The 20,179-nt window shown below is 36.5% G+C and overlaps 1 protein-coding gene across 35 annotated transcripts in view; it reads right to left on the minus strand.

Moving 5' to 3' along the window:
- MARCHF7 (membrane associated ring-CH-type finger 7) overlaps positions 1 to 20,179 on the minus strand; it is a 54,741-nt gene that overhangs the window by 1,502 nt on the left and 33,060 nt on the right. For 9 of the 35 annotated variants that reach the window (XM_078327610.1, XM_017973445.4, XM_035304770.3 and 6 more), the window contains 3 exons: positions 17,599 to 17,768; positions 8,004 to 8,113; positions 4,171 to 4,284 (listed from right to left, as the gene is read on the minus strand). In XM_078327610.1, the coding sequence (XP_078183736.1) occupies positions 4,171 to 4,284; positions 8,004 to 8,113; positions 17,599 to 17,768 (394 nt within the window). Of the gene's footprint in view, positions 1 to 169; positions 195 to 2,368; positions 2,418 to 4,170; positions 4,285 to 7,980; positions 8,114 to 17,598; positions 17,769 to 20,179 lie in introns of all 35 variants that reach the window. The other 26 variants (XM_078327611.1, XM_078327608.1, XM_078327614.1 and 23 more) reach the window with 5 other exon arrangements.

Consider the following 20,179-nt stretch of genomic DNA (forward strand, 5'->3'; position numbering starts at 1 on the left):
CCCACATCTTTTTGTAATGTTCTGTCAATTTTTATAAAAATGAAAATGCTTAAAAATGTTCAAGAGCATCTTCTAAACATTTTTTCTGAGATAAATCTGTCTTCATAGTAGCTAATGATATATAAACACTAGGAAAAAAAGTGAATTTAAGGCAAGTGCTCTCACACACCTGAGTAGAATCTGGCTTATTACCGCTGCATGTTTGATGCATCCGATGAAAATGAAAAGAAATGTACATAGAGTAAGAGGTTATGGGTGTTCTTGCAATTTACATCAAAGCTATGTCTATACAATGCCAACATAAAAGTTCATTTAGTAAGTCAGAAAAGCTTCATATAGACACAGCCTAAATTAAAGTAACTGGATTCAGTAAAACCTATTGTTGAGATTATTCCCTTGTCTCCACACTGTCAGAAACTTATCACCTTTGTAATATTTCTGACCTCAATTTATTCAAGAGTCACTAGTGGCTCAAGAGTTAAAAATAAAGCATCCTGGGTGTCTTTAGGAAGGACATAGTAAGTATAAAACTATGAATTCTATGAACTGCTTTGCACATGAAAGAAAACGCAAACTCACTAAAATAAACATCTAACCACCATCTTTCCCCCGTTATCAAGGGCAGAAAGGTTTAATGCACTCTTTTCATATTTACATTGGACAAATTAAGAGCATCCAACAAATGGAATCAACCTAGGGCAGAGCACAGAAAAACTATGCAATACTAATAGATTTAAATCCATTCAATAAATGACACAAGCATACAACTGGCTCATGACTGATATAAACTCTATTAAGTTTTATGCTGTATCACTGAGAAATACCAAACTAAAAGATAACGACTTATTAAGGAATTTCTTGTGTTTTTCCATTTAACTCCACTCCCTAGGAGAGGATAATTTAGTCAGAACCCATTTCAGAATGTATGAATACTCTAGTGTTTAGGGGTTAACTTGTACCACCCATGTCTTTCATGCTCAGTTGAGTTTGGACAAATTTCACCTCCATCTTTTTCTTCCCACATGTTAGGAGTGGACAATACTATGTTTAAGAAACTAAATTTTAAATGACAATGTTAGTTTTTTAAAATGGAGAAACTTGGGGAAAACATACACTGAAACAAATTACTATCACGACATTGAACAAAGTATATAATTAAAAAACAACAACAACAACAAAGAGACCTTTGCATTAGTCCAACATAAGGAATATGAAACCAAGGTTTAAAGGGAAAAAAATTTTATACCAAATGAGTTTGCACTGACTCCTTTATTTTCACATATCCTAATTAAAATTGTGAAAATATGCTACCTGATTCCATCTCAAATCCTTTTAAAACTTGAAAGTAGTATACACTTAATGACAAAAATCTATGTTTTAGATTATCTAGAATTAAAAGGTTCCTATGAGGACTAAGTCCTTTTTAAACTTAACTTCAAAGGATGTTGAGCTTTCTCTAAAGGTAAAAACAGTATGCGTACTACAGATAACACTCCAAATAGTTCGAAGATGAGTATGGAAAGTAATCAACTGAAGAATACATATTTTAAAAAGACACTTCGAGTAGTGTTTTGGAATGGGTAATGAAGTGTAAAGAAGTGTAACGAAGTGTAACTTCGAAGGGTAAAAAAGTAAAATATGCAGGGGTTGGGTGGGGTAATCTTCAATTGCCAGTTCCAGGAGATTAAAAAGAGGGTAGGCTGTACAGATGCCTGTCAAGATTTGAGAATTAAGTGCCTTCACTTATGAGCCCAGGCAGAAATCCTGACGATGGAATGTGATCTTAAGAGACTGGAGCTATTGGCAGAGCTTGCCTACCTATTAAAGGTCCATGAGAACTTATAAAAAGCCCCCCCCAAAAAAAACCTCACCAAAATAAGCCCTTTATGACTTCTGATATGGATTCAGAATTAGGACTCCTGGTCCCATATTTTCCTGGAATCATATCACAAGCCCAGGAATAATCTTTTATGATCTAACAAATCTGAGTAAACAGGCAAAATTTCTTACCAAAAACAAAATTTTAAAAATCATAACAGATTAAGAAATATGGTTCGATTAGTATTTAAGATTTATGCCTTCCTTTTTAATTATAAATCACCTGAAATCAAGGTGATCAACAGTAAATTTCTCTTTGAAAAAAACAAAGGATGAAAAAAATTACATTCTTCCGTACTTTAAAATATGCTTTAAAAAAACTAACGTCAGTTGCCCAACCCATATTTCCCAAATCAATCATTTTGGTATTACTAATCCTATAAGTGAAGCTCTAATTTGGCAGAAAAGAGTTATACTTAGGTTTTTCTCTGTGGATTTAATTTGCAAAAGTAAATTCAACAAGTCTGGGGAGGGGGGAAATTCCACCTACTTTCGAGATCTTCCATATGTGCCTGAAGAGTTCTTGCAAGGTTAATAAACTAGAAACAATGCAGAAAGAAATACAGTAGTTTAAATGTTGCAAATGGTTCTAAAGAGAGAATAGTTTAGGAGATTCATTTCTACTTAATAAGTCAAACATCATTTTAAGACTTTAAATAGGGGTCTTTCTCCCCCCAACATCGAAAATTACAAGCTTAATGGTATTAATTTTTAAATGTTTTATATAATCATTATAATCATGTAGAAACCAGTTTTCTAAAAATGGGAGGAGATAAAATAATTTTATCCAATAATATTGTTTTCTCATAACACTTAAAAAAAATTATGAAATGGAGGGAAAAAGGCCAGAAAACCATCCCTTGTATTTGGACCCAAATAAATTCAACTTCAGCGGCCATGAAAAAACAACAACAAAAAAACCTCCCAAGAATCCATATTTTCCTACCTAAATTTGATAAAGTATACATTTTATGCCAAAAAAAAGTATACATTTTTCATTAAAAAAAAAAATCCTATTGACTTCCACTTTGGAGTATTATCCAACATTTTGTAATTCTTCACCTTAAAACTTGTAAATATGAACTTTCACAAACACATTAAATTCAAAAGTTCTTACAGGTTTTATGTGGTTTATTCATTCTGAAGATTAAGGTACTTTTTTAGAAATCATTTTACAGTATTAAGGTTTTAAGGGCTCACAATTTCTAAAGTACTTAGAAGTCAAGAGATCTTTGCTCAAATTCCGAATGCTCTTGATAGATAATAATAATGTTCTTCAATGATAATTATCTGTTAAGTGGCTCACTGGAATAATGTCCACATGATGATAAAATACAGAAAAATATTTTACTAATTTAGAAGTAATATACACATTGAATTGCAGTTATGTGATAATTCTCAAAATAAAAACATTACATTAACTCTACTACATTTTCATCACCAAAGTTAACAGTAATATAACAAAGTTTGAAGGATAGACTTATGAACACATTTCAAGATATGAAGTGTTCAGAATACTACAATAATGGGAGATATATAGAGACCCTAGCCCTTGCTACACAAAATGGCCCAGACAAGCAGAGCATGAAGTTTCCTCCGGTACACTGAGGCAAAAAGCATAATTTACTTATAAATACCTAACAAACAGCTAGCAAAAATGTCATATTATGGCCAATAGCATACATAGTCAACAACCAACTATTCCGTATCTAAAATAGTTTGTATGTAATCTGGACACTTAAAAATTAGTACACTGGGGGGCCACGGTGGCTCCGGCCAGTTGTCCTGGCACTTGAGGAGGCGAGGCCATGAGTTCAAGGCCAACCTGAGCAACGCTACATGCTCTCATTGATTGACAAAGAAAAAAAAAATTAGTACACTGGTTGTATTTTGTAGAACAATAACAAATAAACTGAAGTTAATTTCCCATACTCTTTGCTCTTGGAGTTCAATTTCAGGTTTCTAAGTGATAATACTGAGGTTCTATTTTAGTAATAAAAAGCCCATTTTCCCCTAGATGTTTCCAATTCTGTTTTTTCAATGAAATACATTCCAATTACCTTCGAGAGCTAGAAAATTACTTCTCTAAAATAACTTTATGAGAAAATCAGGCTGCTTGTTACAGAAGTCACAAATTTCCATTAAATCTACAATATCTTAATTTTTAAGAAACATTATAAAAATAAAAGCTTCCCAAAGGAAGTAAGATGTGAACATATAAAACAATCTGCTTTCCAAGGCAAACACTTGCTGGATCACACCCTCCCTCTCCCCAACTTCATTATTACTTACTCGGACACGTGTGCTTGGTTCATTTGTATTTCCCATCATATCAGAAAAGCTTTGTTCGCACAAGTGCAATAACACCACTAGGTAGAGACCAGAGCTGATAAACTCATACTCAGCCTTCAACAGGAAAGCAAACAGGAGAAAAGAAAAATACAGAGAATGAAAAATTAGTAGAATTCAGACTGATACTCACAGTACACTGATAAATTAGAGGAAATGTATTCATATCCAGTTCCTAATAAGGGATACAATGCCATTAATTAAGAAAAAAAAGACTGTCCTTTATAATTTCATAAAATTTTACTTTTTATTCTCATAGTCTTCTTTAGTGTAATGACTTTATATAAAAATGGAACTTCTAAAAAATTTGATGGTAGAATGAATGCTTTGGTTTTCTATAAAGCTCATAGATTTCATTATACAAACAGCTATAGCTATATATGTTTAGTTAATTACATTTCATCTATAGCTAAGCCAATATACTTCTATAACTAAAACCTATTGTGATAGCTCAAGTGTTTTTCTGTGTAATAAAATGAACTTAAAGGCATAGTAAATAAAATAATGAATTAATAAAGGTAAGAGAGTAACTAATCATTCACACAGAAATCTATAGTTGGTAAAAACAGCTCTTTGATTCCAAACTGTTCTGTTGTGTTAAACTAAAAGGAAGAAGCTGAGACAAAATTAAAAGAGAGTTATGTCAAGGTTCAGGACTGCTGCCAGGGACACACTTCCAAGTTGCCTTGTGGAGAGTGCTCCAGAGAACAAAAGAAAGGCTCAAATTTTTAAAGAAAAGACAAATCAGGAAAGGAGAGATAACAAAAGTTGTCCACTCTGAATTCTCATTGGTTTACAGAAATAACGTTGGTTAGTGATTAGCTACACACTATTGTACTATAGGGTATATGACATTTATGGCTACTTAGCATTAGTTAGTTTACAGCCCACAAAGCAAGCGGCTTCAAGAGATATTCAAAGGAGAGTGAGATGAGAATGCTGTTACATTTTAAACACCTCTCTGGACCTGATAATTTTAAGGAGCTCACATTCCTCAGATTAAATGTCCCCCCTACCCCCTCCTGCCCCTGTTGTTTTTAAGCCATGAATACAAATCAGGAATAATATAGTATTATTAAAAATCTAATCTGTCCTTTAATTTTTACACTGAACTACTCATAAACTGAACTGGGTAACTGGTTCATCAGAATTTAAGAACTCTATGATTTTAGTACCACCTTCAGCAAGTAACTGGTTATCAGAGTCTACTGAGTATTCAAGAAATTTGAGGCCAGGCATGATGGCTCACACCTGTAATCCCAGCACTTTGGAAGGCTGAGGTGGGTGGACCACTTGAGGTCTGGAGTTCAAGACCAGTCTAGCCAACATGACAAAACCCCATCTCTACTAAAATTACAAAAATTAGCCATGGCAGGCACCTGTAACCCCAGCTACTTGGGAGCCTTAGGCAGGAGAATCACTTGAACACGGGAGGCAGAGATTGCGCCACTGCACTTCAGCCTGGGCGACAAGAGCAAACCGCCCCCGCCCCCCACACACACTTCAGCCTGGGTGACAAGAGCAAAACCACATACACACACACAGTTGAACTGCTTCACTTAATAATTTATTTTTGCCTTTGTAACTTACAAGGGAATAATATATTCACAAATTTTTTAAAAAAACTTTAAATGGGGCCAGGAGCAGTAGCTCACACCTGTAATCCCAGCACTTTGCGAGGCAGAGGCGGGTGGATCACCTGAGATAAGGAACCAGCCTGGCTAACATGGTGAAACCCCATCTCTGCTAAAAATACAAAAAATAAGCCAGGTGTGGAGGCAGTTGCCTGCAATCCAGATACTTGGAAAGCCGAGGCAGGAGAATCACTTGAACCTAGGATGCAGAGACTGTAGTGAGCTGAGATCGTGCCACTGCACTCCAGCCTGGGCAACAGCGAGGTTCCATTTCAAAAAAAAAACTTAAATGGTTATCACCTTGTAAAAGATCAAGACACTGGGTAATGAGGAAATAGACTTACTAATCACTTAAAAATGAGTGTATCTATCAGGCCACTAGAATCTATTATTCATACAGAATAAGCAAGTTAAAACCACAAAGTTTAATCAAGGCTGTCATTGTTTTTAAAATGACTCCACCTGATATTTCCTAATACTTCTAAAGAATATGAGTCATTAAAATGCTTAGAAAACAATAAAACCATTCCTGAGTTCAAAAAGGACTGGCCAAGCCTGGTGGACAAGTTCAGGCGTTCTAGACCAGTCTGACCAATATGGTGAAACCCCGCCTCTACTAATAATACAAAAATTAGCCAGGCATGGTGGCACATGCCTGTAATCCCAGCTAGTCAGGAGGCTGAGGCAGGAGAATTGCTTGAACCTGGGAGGCGGAGGATGCAGTGAGCTGAGATCACCCCACTCCACTCCAGCCTGGGCGACAGAACGAGACTTCATCACAAAAAAAAAAAAAAAAAAAAAGAAAAAAGAAAAGAAATAAAGAAAGAAAGAACGGCCTCTGAGAGACCAGGATGAAGCATCTCGAGAAGGAAGGCAGCAAAAGAAATAATCCTTTTGAAACCTACTCTCATTTTGAAAAATTATGTATTTATTTCTGCATGATTCCACTTTTCCATGATTCCTCCATTTTTTAAATATCAATGCTCAGCTAGCTACAAAGAACTCCTTGGGGATTTAAGACATTTCCTTGCTGAAAGTGATTTTCTTTTTTGGACAACTAGTGCAATGGAGAATAAAACAACCTAACTGGCATTAGAGTAGCACCTATGCTATATCAACTGCTTAATGTTTCAGTCTTTAGATTAGTGATTCTTAATCTGGATTCAAGCAATTAGCTTCAAGGGATCTGGGAACCCCTTAAATTATAGAAATAATTTGTGTCTATATATTTTTAAAGAAGGGTACATTGTTTTAATCAGATTTTCAAAGGGTATCCATTATTCCCATATTTAAAAAACGCGGTTCAGAAAATATCATATTAATGTATGATTCTATTTGTATGAAATTATCCAGGGTAAGTAAATCTACAAAACAACACAGACTGGTAGTTGCCAGGGGCTGAGAGGACAGAATGGGGAGCAACTGTTTAATGGGTAGATGGTTTTCTTTTGGAGTGATAAAAATGTTGAACTAAACAGAGATGGTGGCTGTACAAAATGGTTTTCATGTTTTATAAATCTCATTCAATATAATAAAAAAGAGTAGGCCCATTACCCCTACATTTAAAAAGTGTTTTTTGTTTTGTGGAGACAGGGTCTTGCTATGTTGCCGAGGCTGGTCTCAAACTCCTGACCTCAAACAATCATCCTGTTTTAGCCTCCCAAAGTGCTCAGGATAGGAGTGAGCCACTGTACCTGGTCAAAGTGTTTTTCAAGCACTTCATGCATTCCATCATATCTTTTATTCAACAAATATGCTAACTACACTTCAATAATTTGGCTCTAGAGTCACCCTTATCTCCATAAACACACATCTGCCCACCTCCTAAATTTTCCTTCAGTAAAGAAAACGGGGGAAAATATTGAGCTCTTCATTCTAACTGTATCATTCATGCATCTCAAAAAACTTATGGCTGTGGGGAAATCAGGTTGGCATCCCTATTTTGGAACAACTTTCCTAAGCTTAAGGGAAAAAAAATTATGAAATTCTAACACCTAATGAAGTAATAGAATTATGTTAAGAACATTATCATTGTTATTATTATTTTAATGCAAGGTTTCTGACCATGATTTAATCTTTTCTTCAAGAGCTGTCCTTGAAGCATAGAATAGACACTTACCAAATTAGGCAAAATATACTAACTTGTTCATTTGCATGAGCTCTATGTAGTTCATGGATATCAAAATCCTCCAGGTTAAGCTCCAACTTCTCTTTACATAGTTCACAGGTTGTTACAGCTTCTAATGAAGAACCTGGTGAAAATTAAATTACAAGTAAAGCTTAGTTTTACAATGTCTTCATAAAACACTTTTCCTCATCAAGTTTTAAGCTTAAAATTAAAAACAAAGGAGATTGAGACACGAAAAACCCTTCAAAAAATCAATAAATCCAAGAGCTGGTTTTTTGAAAAGATCAACAAAAGAGACCACTAGCCAGATTGATTAAAAATAAAAGAGAGAACAACCAAATAGATGCAATAAAAAATGATAAAGGGGAAATCACCACAGATTCCACAGAAATTCAAACCATCATCAGAGAATATTACAAACAACTCTATGCGCATAAACTAGTAAACCTGGAAGAAATGGACAAATTCCTGGATTCCTGTGTCCTCCCAAGCCTAAACCAGGAGGAAGCTGAAACTATGAATAGACCAATAACAAGGTCTGAAGTTGAGGCAGCAATTAAGAGCCTACCACACAAAAAAAGCCCAGGTCCAGACGGGTTCACAGCCGAATTCTACCAGACACACAAGGAAGAGCTGGCACCATTTCTTCTAAAACTATTTCAAACAATCCAAAAAGAGGGAATCCTTCCCAAATCATTTTATGAGACCAACATTATTCTGATACCAAAACCCAGCAGAGACCCAACAAGAAAAGAAAACTTCAGGCCAATATCCATGATGAACATAGATGCAAAAATCTTCAATAAAATATTGGCAAGCCGACTGCAACAGCAAATCAAAAAACTTATTCATCATGATCAAGTAGGATTCATCCCGGGGATGCAAGGCTGGTTCAACATACGCAAGTCTATCAATGTAATTCACCACATAAACAGAACCAAAAACAAAAACCACATGATTATCTCAATTGACGCAGAGAAGGCATTTGACAAAATTCAACAGCCCTTTATGCTAAAAACCCTCAATAAACTCGGTATCGATGGAACGTATCTCAAAGTAATAAAAGCTATTTATGATAAACCAACAGCCAATATCATACTGAATGGGCAAAAACTGGAAGCATTCCCTTTGAAATCTGGCACTAGACAAGGATGCCCTCTTTCACCACTCCTATTCAATATAGTACTGGAAGTTCTAGCCAGAGCAATCAGGCAAGAAAAAGAAATAAAGGGTATTCAAATAGGAAAGGTGGAAGCCAAATTGTCTCTATTTGCAGACGACATGATAGTATACCTAGAAGACCCCATTGCCTCAGCCCAAAAACTCCTGAAACTGATAAGCAACTTCAGCAAAGTCTCAGGATATAAAATCAATGTGCAAAAATCACAAGCATTCGTCTACACCAATAACAGACTTAAAGAAAGCCAAATCAAGAGCGAACTGCCATTCGCAATTGCTACAAAAAGAATAAAATACCTTGGAATACAACTCACAAGGAACGTAAGAGACCTCTTCAAGGAGAACTACAAACCACTGCTTAACGAAATCAGAGAGGACACAAACAGATGGAGAAACATTCCATGTTCATGGTTAGGAAGAATTAATATCGTGAAAATGGCTATACTGCCCAAAGTAATTTACAGAATCAATGCCATCCCCATCAAGCTACCATCGACTTTCTTCACAGAACTGGAAAAAACCACCATGAACTTCATATGGAACCAAAAGAGAGCCCGCATAGCCAAGTCAATTCTAAGCAAAAAGAACACAGCGGGGGGCATCACACTACCGGATTTCAAACTATACTACAAGGCTACAGTAATCAAAACAGCATGGTACTGGTACCAAAACAGAGATATAGACCAATGGAGCAAAACAGAGGCACCGGAGGCAACACAACATACATACAACTATATAATCTTTGATAAACCTGACAAAAACAAGCAATGGGGAAAGGATTCCATGTTTAACAAATGGTGTTGGGAAAACTGGCTAGCCATGTGCAGAAAGCAGAAACTGGACCCCTTCCTGACACCTTACACTGAAATTAACTCCAGATGGATTAAAGACTTAAACATAAGACCTGGCACCATAAAAACCCTAGAAGAAAATCTAGGCAAAACTATCCAGGACATAGGAGTAGGCAAGGACTTCATGACCAAAACACCAAAAGCATTGGCAGCAAAAGCCAAAATAGACAAATGGGACCTAATCAAACTCCACAGCTTCTGCACGGCAAAAGAAACAGTCACTAGAGTGGATTGGCAACCAACAGAATGGGAAAAAATTTTTGCAGTTTACCCATCTGACAAAGGGCTGATATCCAGAATTTACAAAGAACTCAAACAGATTTACAGGAAAAAAAAAAACAAGCCCATTCAAAAGTGGGCAAAGGATATGAACAGATACTTTACGAAAGAAGACATACATGAGGCCAACAATCATATGAAAAAATGCTCATCGTCACTGATCATCAGAGAGATGCAAATCAAAACCACATTGAGATACCATCTCACGCCAGTTAGAATGGCGATCATTAAAAAATCTGGAGACAACAGATGCTGGAGAGGATGTGGAGAAAAAGGAACACTTTTACACTGTTGGTGGGAGTGTAAATTAGTTCAACCATTGTGGAAGACGGTGTGGCTATTCCTCAAGGCCTTAGAAATAGAAATTCCATTTGACCCAGCAATCCCATTACTGGGTATATATCCAAAAGACTATAAATCGTTCTACTATAAGGTCACATGTACACGAATGTTCATTGCAGCACTGTTTACAATAGCAAAGACCTGGAATCAACCCAAATGCCCATTGATAATAGACTGGATTGGAAAAATGTGGCACATATACACCACGGAATATTATGCAGCAATCAGAAATGATGAGTTTGTGTCGTTTGTAGGGACATGGATGAATCTGGAGAACATCATCCTCAGCAAACTGACACAAGAACAGAAAATGAAACACCGCATATTCTCACTCATAGGTGGGTGATGAAAAATGAGAACACATGGACACAGAAAGGGGAGTACTAAACACTGGGGTCTATTGGGGGGAAAAGGGGAGGGCCAGTGGGAGGGGGAGGTGGGGAGGGATAGCCTGGGGAGAAATGCCAAATGTGGGTGAAGGGGAGAAGAAAAGAAAGCACACTGCCATGTGTGTACCTGCGCAACTGTCTTGCATGCTCTGCTCATGTACCCCAAAACCTATAATCCAATAAAAAATTAAAAAAAAAAAAAAAAAAAAGAAAATGTCCTTATAGTAACTTCTCTGCCTATAAGGAAATATTAATAAATATAGACATATTCTACCTAAAAAAAATAAAAAAATAAAAAAAATAAAAACATAAAAACCTTAATGGAAAGGAGAAGAAAAGGAAATACATTTCTGCAGTAAACCAGTAATGTCCCCTAATACAGCAGTCTATAATATCCAATGTTCACATCAGGTCCTGCCCTATGATAATAAGCCACCACCCATTATTTAGATACCTTGGTTGTTTTCTTCCCAGATAATCATACATCCTTCATCACAGGAAGCTGACAGAAGCAATGGAATGTCATCTGTACTTCCTACTTCCTCCTTAAGTATTTTGGCATGATGGCATGAAAACAATGTTTAGTGACGCAACATCTAAAACACCTAGTTACACACCAAGCCAGTATCTTTGATGTGACAACACACACCTAAGACCTTTTGGAGTTTAAAAAATGTGTCTGTCTTACTTGCTAGAATGGAAAAAAGGAGCCAACTTTGTCCAAATAAAAAGAGCTCCCTTCAGTCATAAAAGGAATTAGTCTTGTTATATGCTGCAACATGATGAACTTCAAAAACATTATACTACATGAAATAAGATAGATATGAAAGAATAAATATTTTATGATTCTACTTACATAAAATATCTAGAATATGCAAATTCAGAGAGACAGAAAGTAGATGAGACATTAGCAGGGATTTGGTGGAGAAGGGAGCAGGAAGTGAGGAGTTACTGCTTAATGGTTAGAATTTCTGTCTGGAATGATAGACAATTTTGGAAATAGGGGTGATGGTTGCACAACACTGTGAATGGACCAAACTGTGTACTTAAAAATGGTCAAAATGGCTTATTTTATGCTACTTATGTTTGTTTGACCAAAAACTTTTTTAAATAGAAAACTTCCATATCGATTCAACATTTGATTATTCTGAAGCTTTTTGGTTCCAATTTGGTAGGCAGTAGTCTTGTATAATTAAATATGTAGGTTCTTTCTACCTTTTCCTTTGTTTATATTTAGATAGGGTTTCAAATGGAAAAATGACCTTAAAATTAGAGTCAGTTGTACACATATCAGGGTAGATAGGTTTAAATTCAATTCAACTAACATTTGTTGAGTGATTGTTATGTGCAAGCAGTTAATTAGATTTTGGAAATTCAAAAAAGAAAGAGTAGAAGGTCCTGCCTTCAAGGAACTCATAAAACTCTACTAACTAGTGTTAGTCAAATAAGAATTTTTTAGGAGTAAAATTTGGCATACGGTCCAAGATAGCAGTATTTTCTAGAAAACAGCTGAAAGTGAGTCTAATCTGAAGAAGTAAGCTGTCTCAAAATGAGCTGTTGTAAAATTACATTGAGTTTTCACTACATTTTGAGTATATGAATAAAACCCAGCTTCTTTTTAAGAGTCTAGCATACATGAAAATGTAATATGGACCTTGGAGATAATTTAATACAGATTCTTATATCTTGGTGCTTCATTTTCTTCCTCCGGGGAATAAAAGACTTCCACATAGCTGGGAGCAACCCATTTATTCCTGTTTTTGCTGGAGACGATCTCACTCTGCTGCCCAGCCTGGAGTGCAGTGGCAGATCATGGCTCGTTGCAGCCTCTAACTCCTGGGCTCAAGCGATTCTCTTGTCTTGTCCTGTTGGATTACAAGTGTCACCCACCAATCAGCCTACTCCTGTATATCTTAATCAGGGCTCTCTCCATTACACTCTGACTGTACCTGCCTAAACCTGTACTAGATTTATTGTATTCATCTTTGTACATCCTGTAGACTTTAGCAATCCAAATTTAGTAGCTTCTTAATAAATGTTTAAATAAGTCTCTACCAGAATGATGGGGTATTTGTGCAGCTATAAAAAATACTTCTGAATAATTATCAGGAAAGTTTAGTTGCTGAGACCTATACATTCAATTGGCCATAGTTTGAAAAGCATTTATTATAACCTTATAAAACTAACTTGAGGCCAGGTATGGTGGCTCACGCCTGTAATCCCAAAACTACGGGAGGCTGCCGAGGTGGGCGGATCACTTGAGATTAGGAGTTCGAGACCAGCCTGGCCAACATGATGAAATCCCATCTCTACTAAAAATACAAAAAATTAGCCAGGGAGACCACCGCGGAGGGCAGACCACTTGAGGCCAGGACTTTGAGATCAGCCTGGCCAATATGACGAAACCCCACCTCTACTAAAAATACGAAAAACTAGCCAGCCATGGTGGTGTGCGCCTGTAGTCCCAGCTACTCAGGAGGCTGAGGCAGGAGAATCCCTTGAACCCAGGAGGCAGAGGTTGCAGTAAGCCAAGATTGTGCCACTGCACTCCAGCCTCGAGACAGAACAAGACTCTGTTTCAAAAACAAAAACAAACTCTGATTTAATTTAATCATGTACTTACCATGTGCCTGGTACACTGGAAACTATAAACATTAACTATTTTGACATTCATTAACAACTTTATGAGGTATTACTCAATTTTACTCATAAGGGAACTGAGGCTCAACCCCAGTCCTACTTAAGAATCTTTGAGTGTGGATCTGAATCATCTGTATTTTTTGTGTTTTGAGACAGAGTGTCACTGTTGTCACCCAGGCTGGAGTGCAATGGGGCAGTCTTGGCTCACTGCAACCTCTGCCTCCTGGGTTCAAGCGATTCTCTTGCCTCAGCTTCCTGGGTAGCTAGGATACAAAGCACCACTACACCCAGCTAATTTTTGTATTTTTAGTAGAGGTGAGGTTTCACCATGTTGGCCAGGCTAGTCTCAAACTCCTGACTTCAGGTGATCCACCCACCTTGGCCTCCCATAGTGCTGAGATTACAGGAGTGAGTCACTGCGCCCAGCCCATCTGTATTTTTAAAAACTCCAGTGAGTGATTTTGATCAGCAGCCAGGGTTGAGAACCAATGTTAAGAAACATGCTCAAGACCCTATAGCTAGCTGAGTGTTCAAGTAAATGTTCCAAACTAGGCTTGTCTAACTTCAAAAAGCCAATGTTCTTAAACGATAAACTGTATTATCTGTTTTCCTCCATATCTAGCACTAATAATCAGTTGTCTGTATCAGAAGTTAAGTCAAGTTGTTGTTCTTCATTTTGGTAATAGCTAATATTTCTGGGTCCTTAAGTATCAAAATGAAAAGCATGTTAAGTGTAATCTCTCATTTAGTCCTAACACCTGACCAACAAAGCCTGTGAGTTACTGTAACACCACACAGATCAGAGAAAAGGCAGCTCCAGATGAGACAGCTTGTTTGTTCAGCGCCTTGGGCTTAGACTAGCTTAGAAGAAAAGATACTGCTTGCGCCTCTTGTGCCCACCAAGGGGGCTACTGCTCACCACTTGACTATCACATTACTAGGAGCCTCAGGAATTTTCCCAGTATCCCCGTAATATCCAACTTGAACCCAACTCCTCCAACAGATTATGAAAATCAGTGCCATCATACCTCACAACGTATTTGCTTGTCACCATGCTATAATGATCAGACCTTTAATCTCACACAATTATGTACATTTATTAATCTGATCTAATTTTCTACCTTACTAGTAGTCTCTATGTCCTCTCTTGTACTCATGGTCTAATACCAGTAAATTCCTCTAATCACCAACCTTTCTTTTTTGAACTTTTTACTTTCATGTCTGAACCACAATGCCACCTGACTAATAATACCTATATGTATGTTTCTATAGCCATTTTATCTCCACAGTCCTTTGTAACTCAGGACCAAGAAGTGAGGGTAGTTGCCCACCCAACATACCCATTACTGTTTTCAAATCCTAATTCCCCTAATTCATTAATGACTTTAGCACCTGGCTCTCTACTTTCTTTGCCAACTAAATTCTTGGCTTTTTCAACACCCAAGACCGGTCCCATTGGATTATAACTTTCTCAACATCTTTGCTTCCAATATTATACCCTTTCCAACCTCAGTCACCCACACTAAGTTGATCCCGCTTGATTTTGTCACAACTTACTGTACTACCCCTAAATCTCTATTTTAAGTATCCCCTCCTCCTGTATACCAATTCTTATTATTTTAGCCTACTTAGCTCAGTGTCAATAAAATTCAAAGATACTCTACACTTTCTCATTATACACTTTGTGATGTCCTTATTTTCCTTCTGATTTTAATTTATATGATTGCCACAATTATGTCCTTATACATACCCTTAACTCCCTTCATCATCATATCTGCCTGGCAAAAGACCCACCAGCATTGAACTCTAGTCCATACCTGTATCCCAAACAACTGATAACAGCTTAAAAAAAATTGAATGTATACCTAATTTTAAATTCACTTTTACAGACACTAATACAATCTGGAAATCCTATGACATATCCACATCCTTAGAATGTTATTTTTCTCATACCTCAAAAACCTTCTAACCTGCCTCCTAATATGTGAAAGGCCTTACCTAAGGAAACAGATGCAATTAACGCAGGAAGTCATAAATCTTCCCATTAAAGCAACAAACTGATCAACACCCATATCAACACCAGCCTTCTGAAGAGAATATATCCTTTCTCCTATTAAGGGATAACCACTCAACCTGTGCTCTGGATCCCATCTTCTTTCTCCTCTTTTCGTATTTTTTTTTTTTTCTGTTTGAAGTCTCAAAATAAAAACATGCCTAAAAATCTCCTACCTCAAAATTAAACAAAAACACTTCCTGTGATCCCATATAACTCTAATTCCTGTTCCCTATAGTCTCCTTGGTAGTAAATTTGTTCAAAGTGTCAAATCTGTGTTGCTGTCTCTCCTTTCTTACCTCCTTTACTCTTCTCAATCTAATCTAATAAGGTTTAGGAACCCACGATTCCAGAGACTGAAACCACCAAGAACACCCATGCTATCAAATCCAATTATTCTTTCTTCTCCTCTTACTTGACCTCTCACAAGTGCAGGGTTGATCACATACTCCTTAAAGCATTCTTCTTTTGGCTTGCACAACACATTTTCGTGGTTTTCTTCCTTTCTGACTAAAGGCTGCTCCTTAAATCTCCTCTGTTCTCACTAAATGTTAGTGTCCCAGGGCTCTGTCCTGGGCCTATTTTTTTGCTATCTGCTCTTCCTCTAGCTGACCAACACCTCAAACGTTACTCACGTGCTCATAACTGAAACTAATCAGTGTTTCCCCTGAAATGCCAGGCTTGTATAGCTAACTGCCTACATCATATTTCTATATGGTTATCTAATAAGTAGTTCAAATATAATGTCCAAAACAAAAGTGTTAGTCCCCTTTTCAGCTTCCTATTTCAGTAAAAGGAACTGTCATTCACTTAACTGCTCAGCAAAAATATAAGCTTCCCTAATAGTTCTTTCTCCTTCATTCCATCACATCCAATCTACTGAATTGGATGTCTTACAGAATCTACCCACAAAATATATCAGAATCTATCCATTTCTATCATCACGATCACCACTGCTACACTTTCATCATCACCAACTCTAACAAGTGTTCCAATAATAGACTCCTGTTTGGTCTCCCTGTATTACTCTCTATCCTCCATTCTCTACAGAGCAGCCAAATATGAGTGACCATTTCATCCCCTTTCCCTTTAGTAGCTTCCCATCATACTTAAATCTAAGGTTTGAGCCTCTGCTTTAAGTCTTGCATGAGCTAACCTCTGCTAATCTTTCTCATCTCAGCTTTATTCTCTCCCCGACTAATTATACACCAGCCACACTATGCATAATTCAGCTCCTCAAAAACATAAAGTTGATTTCCACCTTAAAGTATTTGAACTTGCTGTTCCCTATGCTAGAGTGCTCTCCCCTAATTATGGAATAGCTCAGCTCTCTATTTACATGTTCTCACCTCAGAAAGGCATTTCCTTAACATCCAATACCAATACAAGAAGCAAGTGCCTTGTCTTTTTACCATCCTATAACTAATGTCTAAGAACTACTGTGCCTGGCTCTATTACAGGCACTCAATGAACAAATAAATCCCCACAGGAGCCTTATTATTGTAATTTGCTAAGTGACACAACAGCAACATTAGAAATAAATCTTTCTCAAGAACACAGTTGGTAAATGGGGAGTCTATTTCCTTGATTCAAAAGGATCTTACATGATATAAGGGACATACCAGTGATCACAAATTACAGCTGTATTATACATGTTATTAAGTAGTAAATGGTTGGGAAATGAAATACACATTACTAAAAATTTATAAAGAAATACTAATGCTCTTTAATGCTTCTGCTAAGACTTCAAAAATGATTAAGACACTTGTTAAAAGTCTAAATTCAATAATCTATAAATTATAAATTTGTTAACCAAAAGGCATACATACGTGCATCTCTTAGAAAAATTGTGAAAACACAAAAGGGTAAATCTTACCAGAGTTAATTTTGGCCTGTAACCACTTTTTCATACATTCTTGGTGGACATACTGCAAACTTCCTGTGCACTTGCATGGCTCTATCAGCAAATTAGATGATGATGCAGCTGCCATTTGACAAATTCTACATAAGTCACCTTCTTCTTCTTCTGAGTCCTCTAAAAGGAGGCTGGAAAAGAAGGCACATTTCCCAAATCAATCATAACTCATCCTGGTTGGTTACTTAAGTCACACATAATCACAAGCTCTCTTTTTTGATATTTCTACCCACACTGTCTCTGGGTGGAAAAAGCAAACAGTAACATCAGTGAAACAATAACAATTATTATTAATCAGCAACCCTCTGACTGAAAATGAAAAATCCTCTCACTGAGAATAAAAACTGTAACAAGCATTTTATGAGCTTCCATAATAGTTCTTTCTCCTTCATTCCATCACATCACAAAAATTACTTAAATTTGAAAATACATGATAGGTTAACCTATCATTGGCAGACAGTTTAAGACCTATATTTTTCTCAATGACTTTATAAGTACCCCTAAAAGATTTTAATTTCTGAGGTATTTCAGACTACTTCAAGTCCAACAGTATAAAGATAAGATAAACTTACCACTTTTGCCCCTTGCCTCCCCTCAAATTTTAGGGCTGTTTCCATGAATTAAACACATACTGGCCTGTAGATTCTCATTTACGTTATCAGAATGACATTTAAACTGACTTGTATACCACAAAAAAAATTAAGAAGTATGTTAAAATTCTCCATCCCTCCCCCATTTCCTGCAGAAATCTTATAACAGTTTCCATTAACCTATGTCCTCTATTTAACAGGCCATTGTGTAATATAAATGCAGAGTAATAGTTCTATAAAATAATAATGGTTAAAATTCCTACTGCGTTATTCTACTGTTGGCATGAAACATGTCCTCAGTAAATTTGTAAAACAGAATGCTGAACTGTTACTGAAATACAATCTGGAATATATGGATTCCTAAATGAACTTATCAAAAGATCTGTGGAAAGAGATGGATATACAACTGCTAGGAGACTTTCATGCCCTGTCTTAATCAGATATGACCTCAAGCATGAATTATTTTTAAAGACTGAAAACAGTATTTACATTTGACCTTTAAATTTAACGTTCTTCCCTTGAGTTTCAATTATTGACTTGGTGGATTCAATTTTTCTGTACCATTTTTAACTTAATTGTGTAATGTCTTAAAATCCTTAGGTATGAGGAAAGATATAATACAGGAATACAAACATATACACAACACACAGTCTCTCTCTGGCAAAATAACCAACAAATGGTGCTTTTTAAACTAATCAGAGTGGTGCCGACTCAATCATTTCTTTCTGAAGATAACTAAACTACTAACACTTTGCCCTCTGCCTACACTATTGTACTCAAATTAACCTAACCTTGAGGGCTGAAAATATATTACTACATTCCTTAGCAGACAGCAGACAGCTGGCAAATAGAGGAAGCTGCTATCATAGGCAAACATTAAAGCAAACACTACCAGAGTAGAGTAAGCCTTTCTACAAAAAAGGAAAAATGGCAAGTTTAAAAGCAGGAAAGTAACAGTCACATAGGATAAAATCTATCCTATAAAATGAGAAATAGAAGTATGGTAGCCCAAAGTATTTTCTTATTAAAGTACAAAAAAATCTAAAAATAACAGTAACAACTATGCTTCCTAACAGTTCTATTAGGCTTTGTGATAAAGAAAAAAAAATACCACAATATTAACGTTATATGGCTTTTCCTCGAAGTGTATTTCAAATAAACTACTTTATCTCATTGTATTTTAATGTTAAGTAATTAGACTAGGATGACTAAATTAATAGTCAGGCTGGGAGTAAGATCTCTGCTTTTTTGTCTTTTCACTCTAACCAGTAATTTATAAGCAACCTTTAACTCTATATAAAGATTTATTTGTATGAGTAAGAGTTTCATTCTGTCTCTAGGCTGGAGTGCAGTGGTGCAACCTCAGCTCACTACAACCTCCACCTCCCAGGGTCAAAAGATTCTACTGCCTCAAGCTTCCTGAATAGCTGGGACTACAAGTGCACGTCACCATGCCCAGTTAATCTTTGTATTTTTAACAGAAATGGAGTTTGACTATGTTGGCCAGGATGGTCTCAATCTCCTGACCTCCTGATCCACCTGCCTCAGCCTCCTAAATTAGTCTGGAGATTACAGGCACGAGCCACTGTGCCTGGCCTACACTGGTATTTCTGTTAAATAATTCTAATATGTAAATAACTGCGTAAGTATGATGGCTCATGCCTGCAATCTCAGCACTTTTGGAGGTTGAAGCACAAGGATGGCTTGAAGCCAGGAATCTGGGACCAGCCTGGGAAGCAAAGCAAGACCCATCTCTACAAAATATTTAAAAAGAATATTCAGTATATACTTGGACTTCAAATACAAAATAAAGATTATTTTGTGCATCAAATTCCAAATAAATATTAATATATCATCTTAGTAACAGCTAAGACAGATTTACTGGTAATCTGTTCCACTTACCTACCCCATTTAGCATTAGTCTACCAAAAAATTAAGTAAGAGATTAAGAT

This window comes from Callithrix jacchus, chromosome 6, assembly GCF_049354715.1.
Source record: "Callithrix jacchus isolate 240 chromosome 6, calJac240_pri, whole genome shotgun sequence".
In the NCBI taxonomy this organism is placed as follows: Eukaryota; Metazoa; Chordata; class Mammalia; order Primates; family Cebidae; genus Callithrix; species Callithrix jacchus.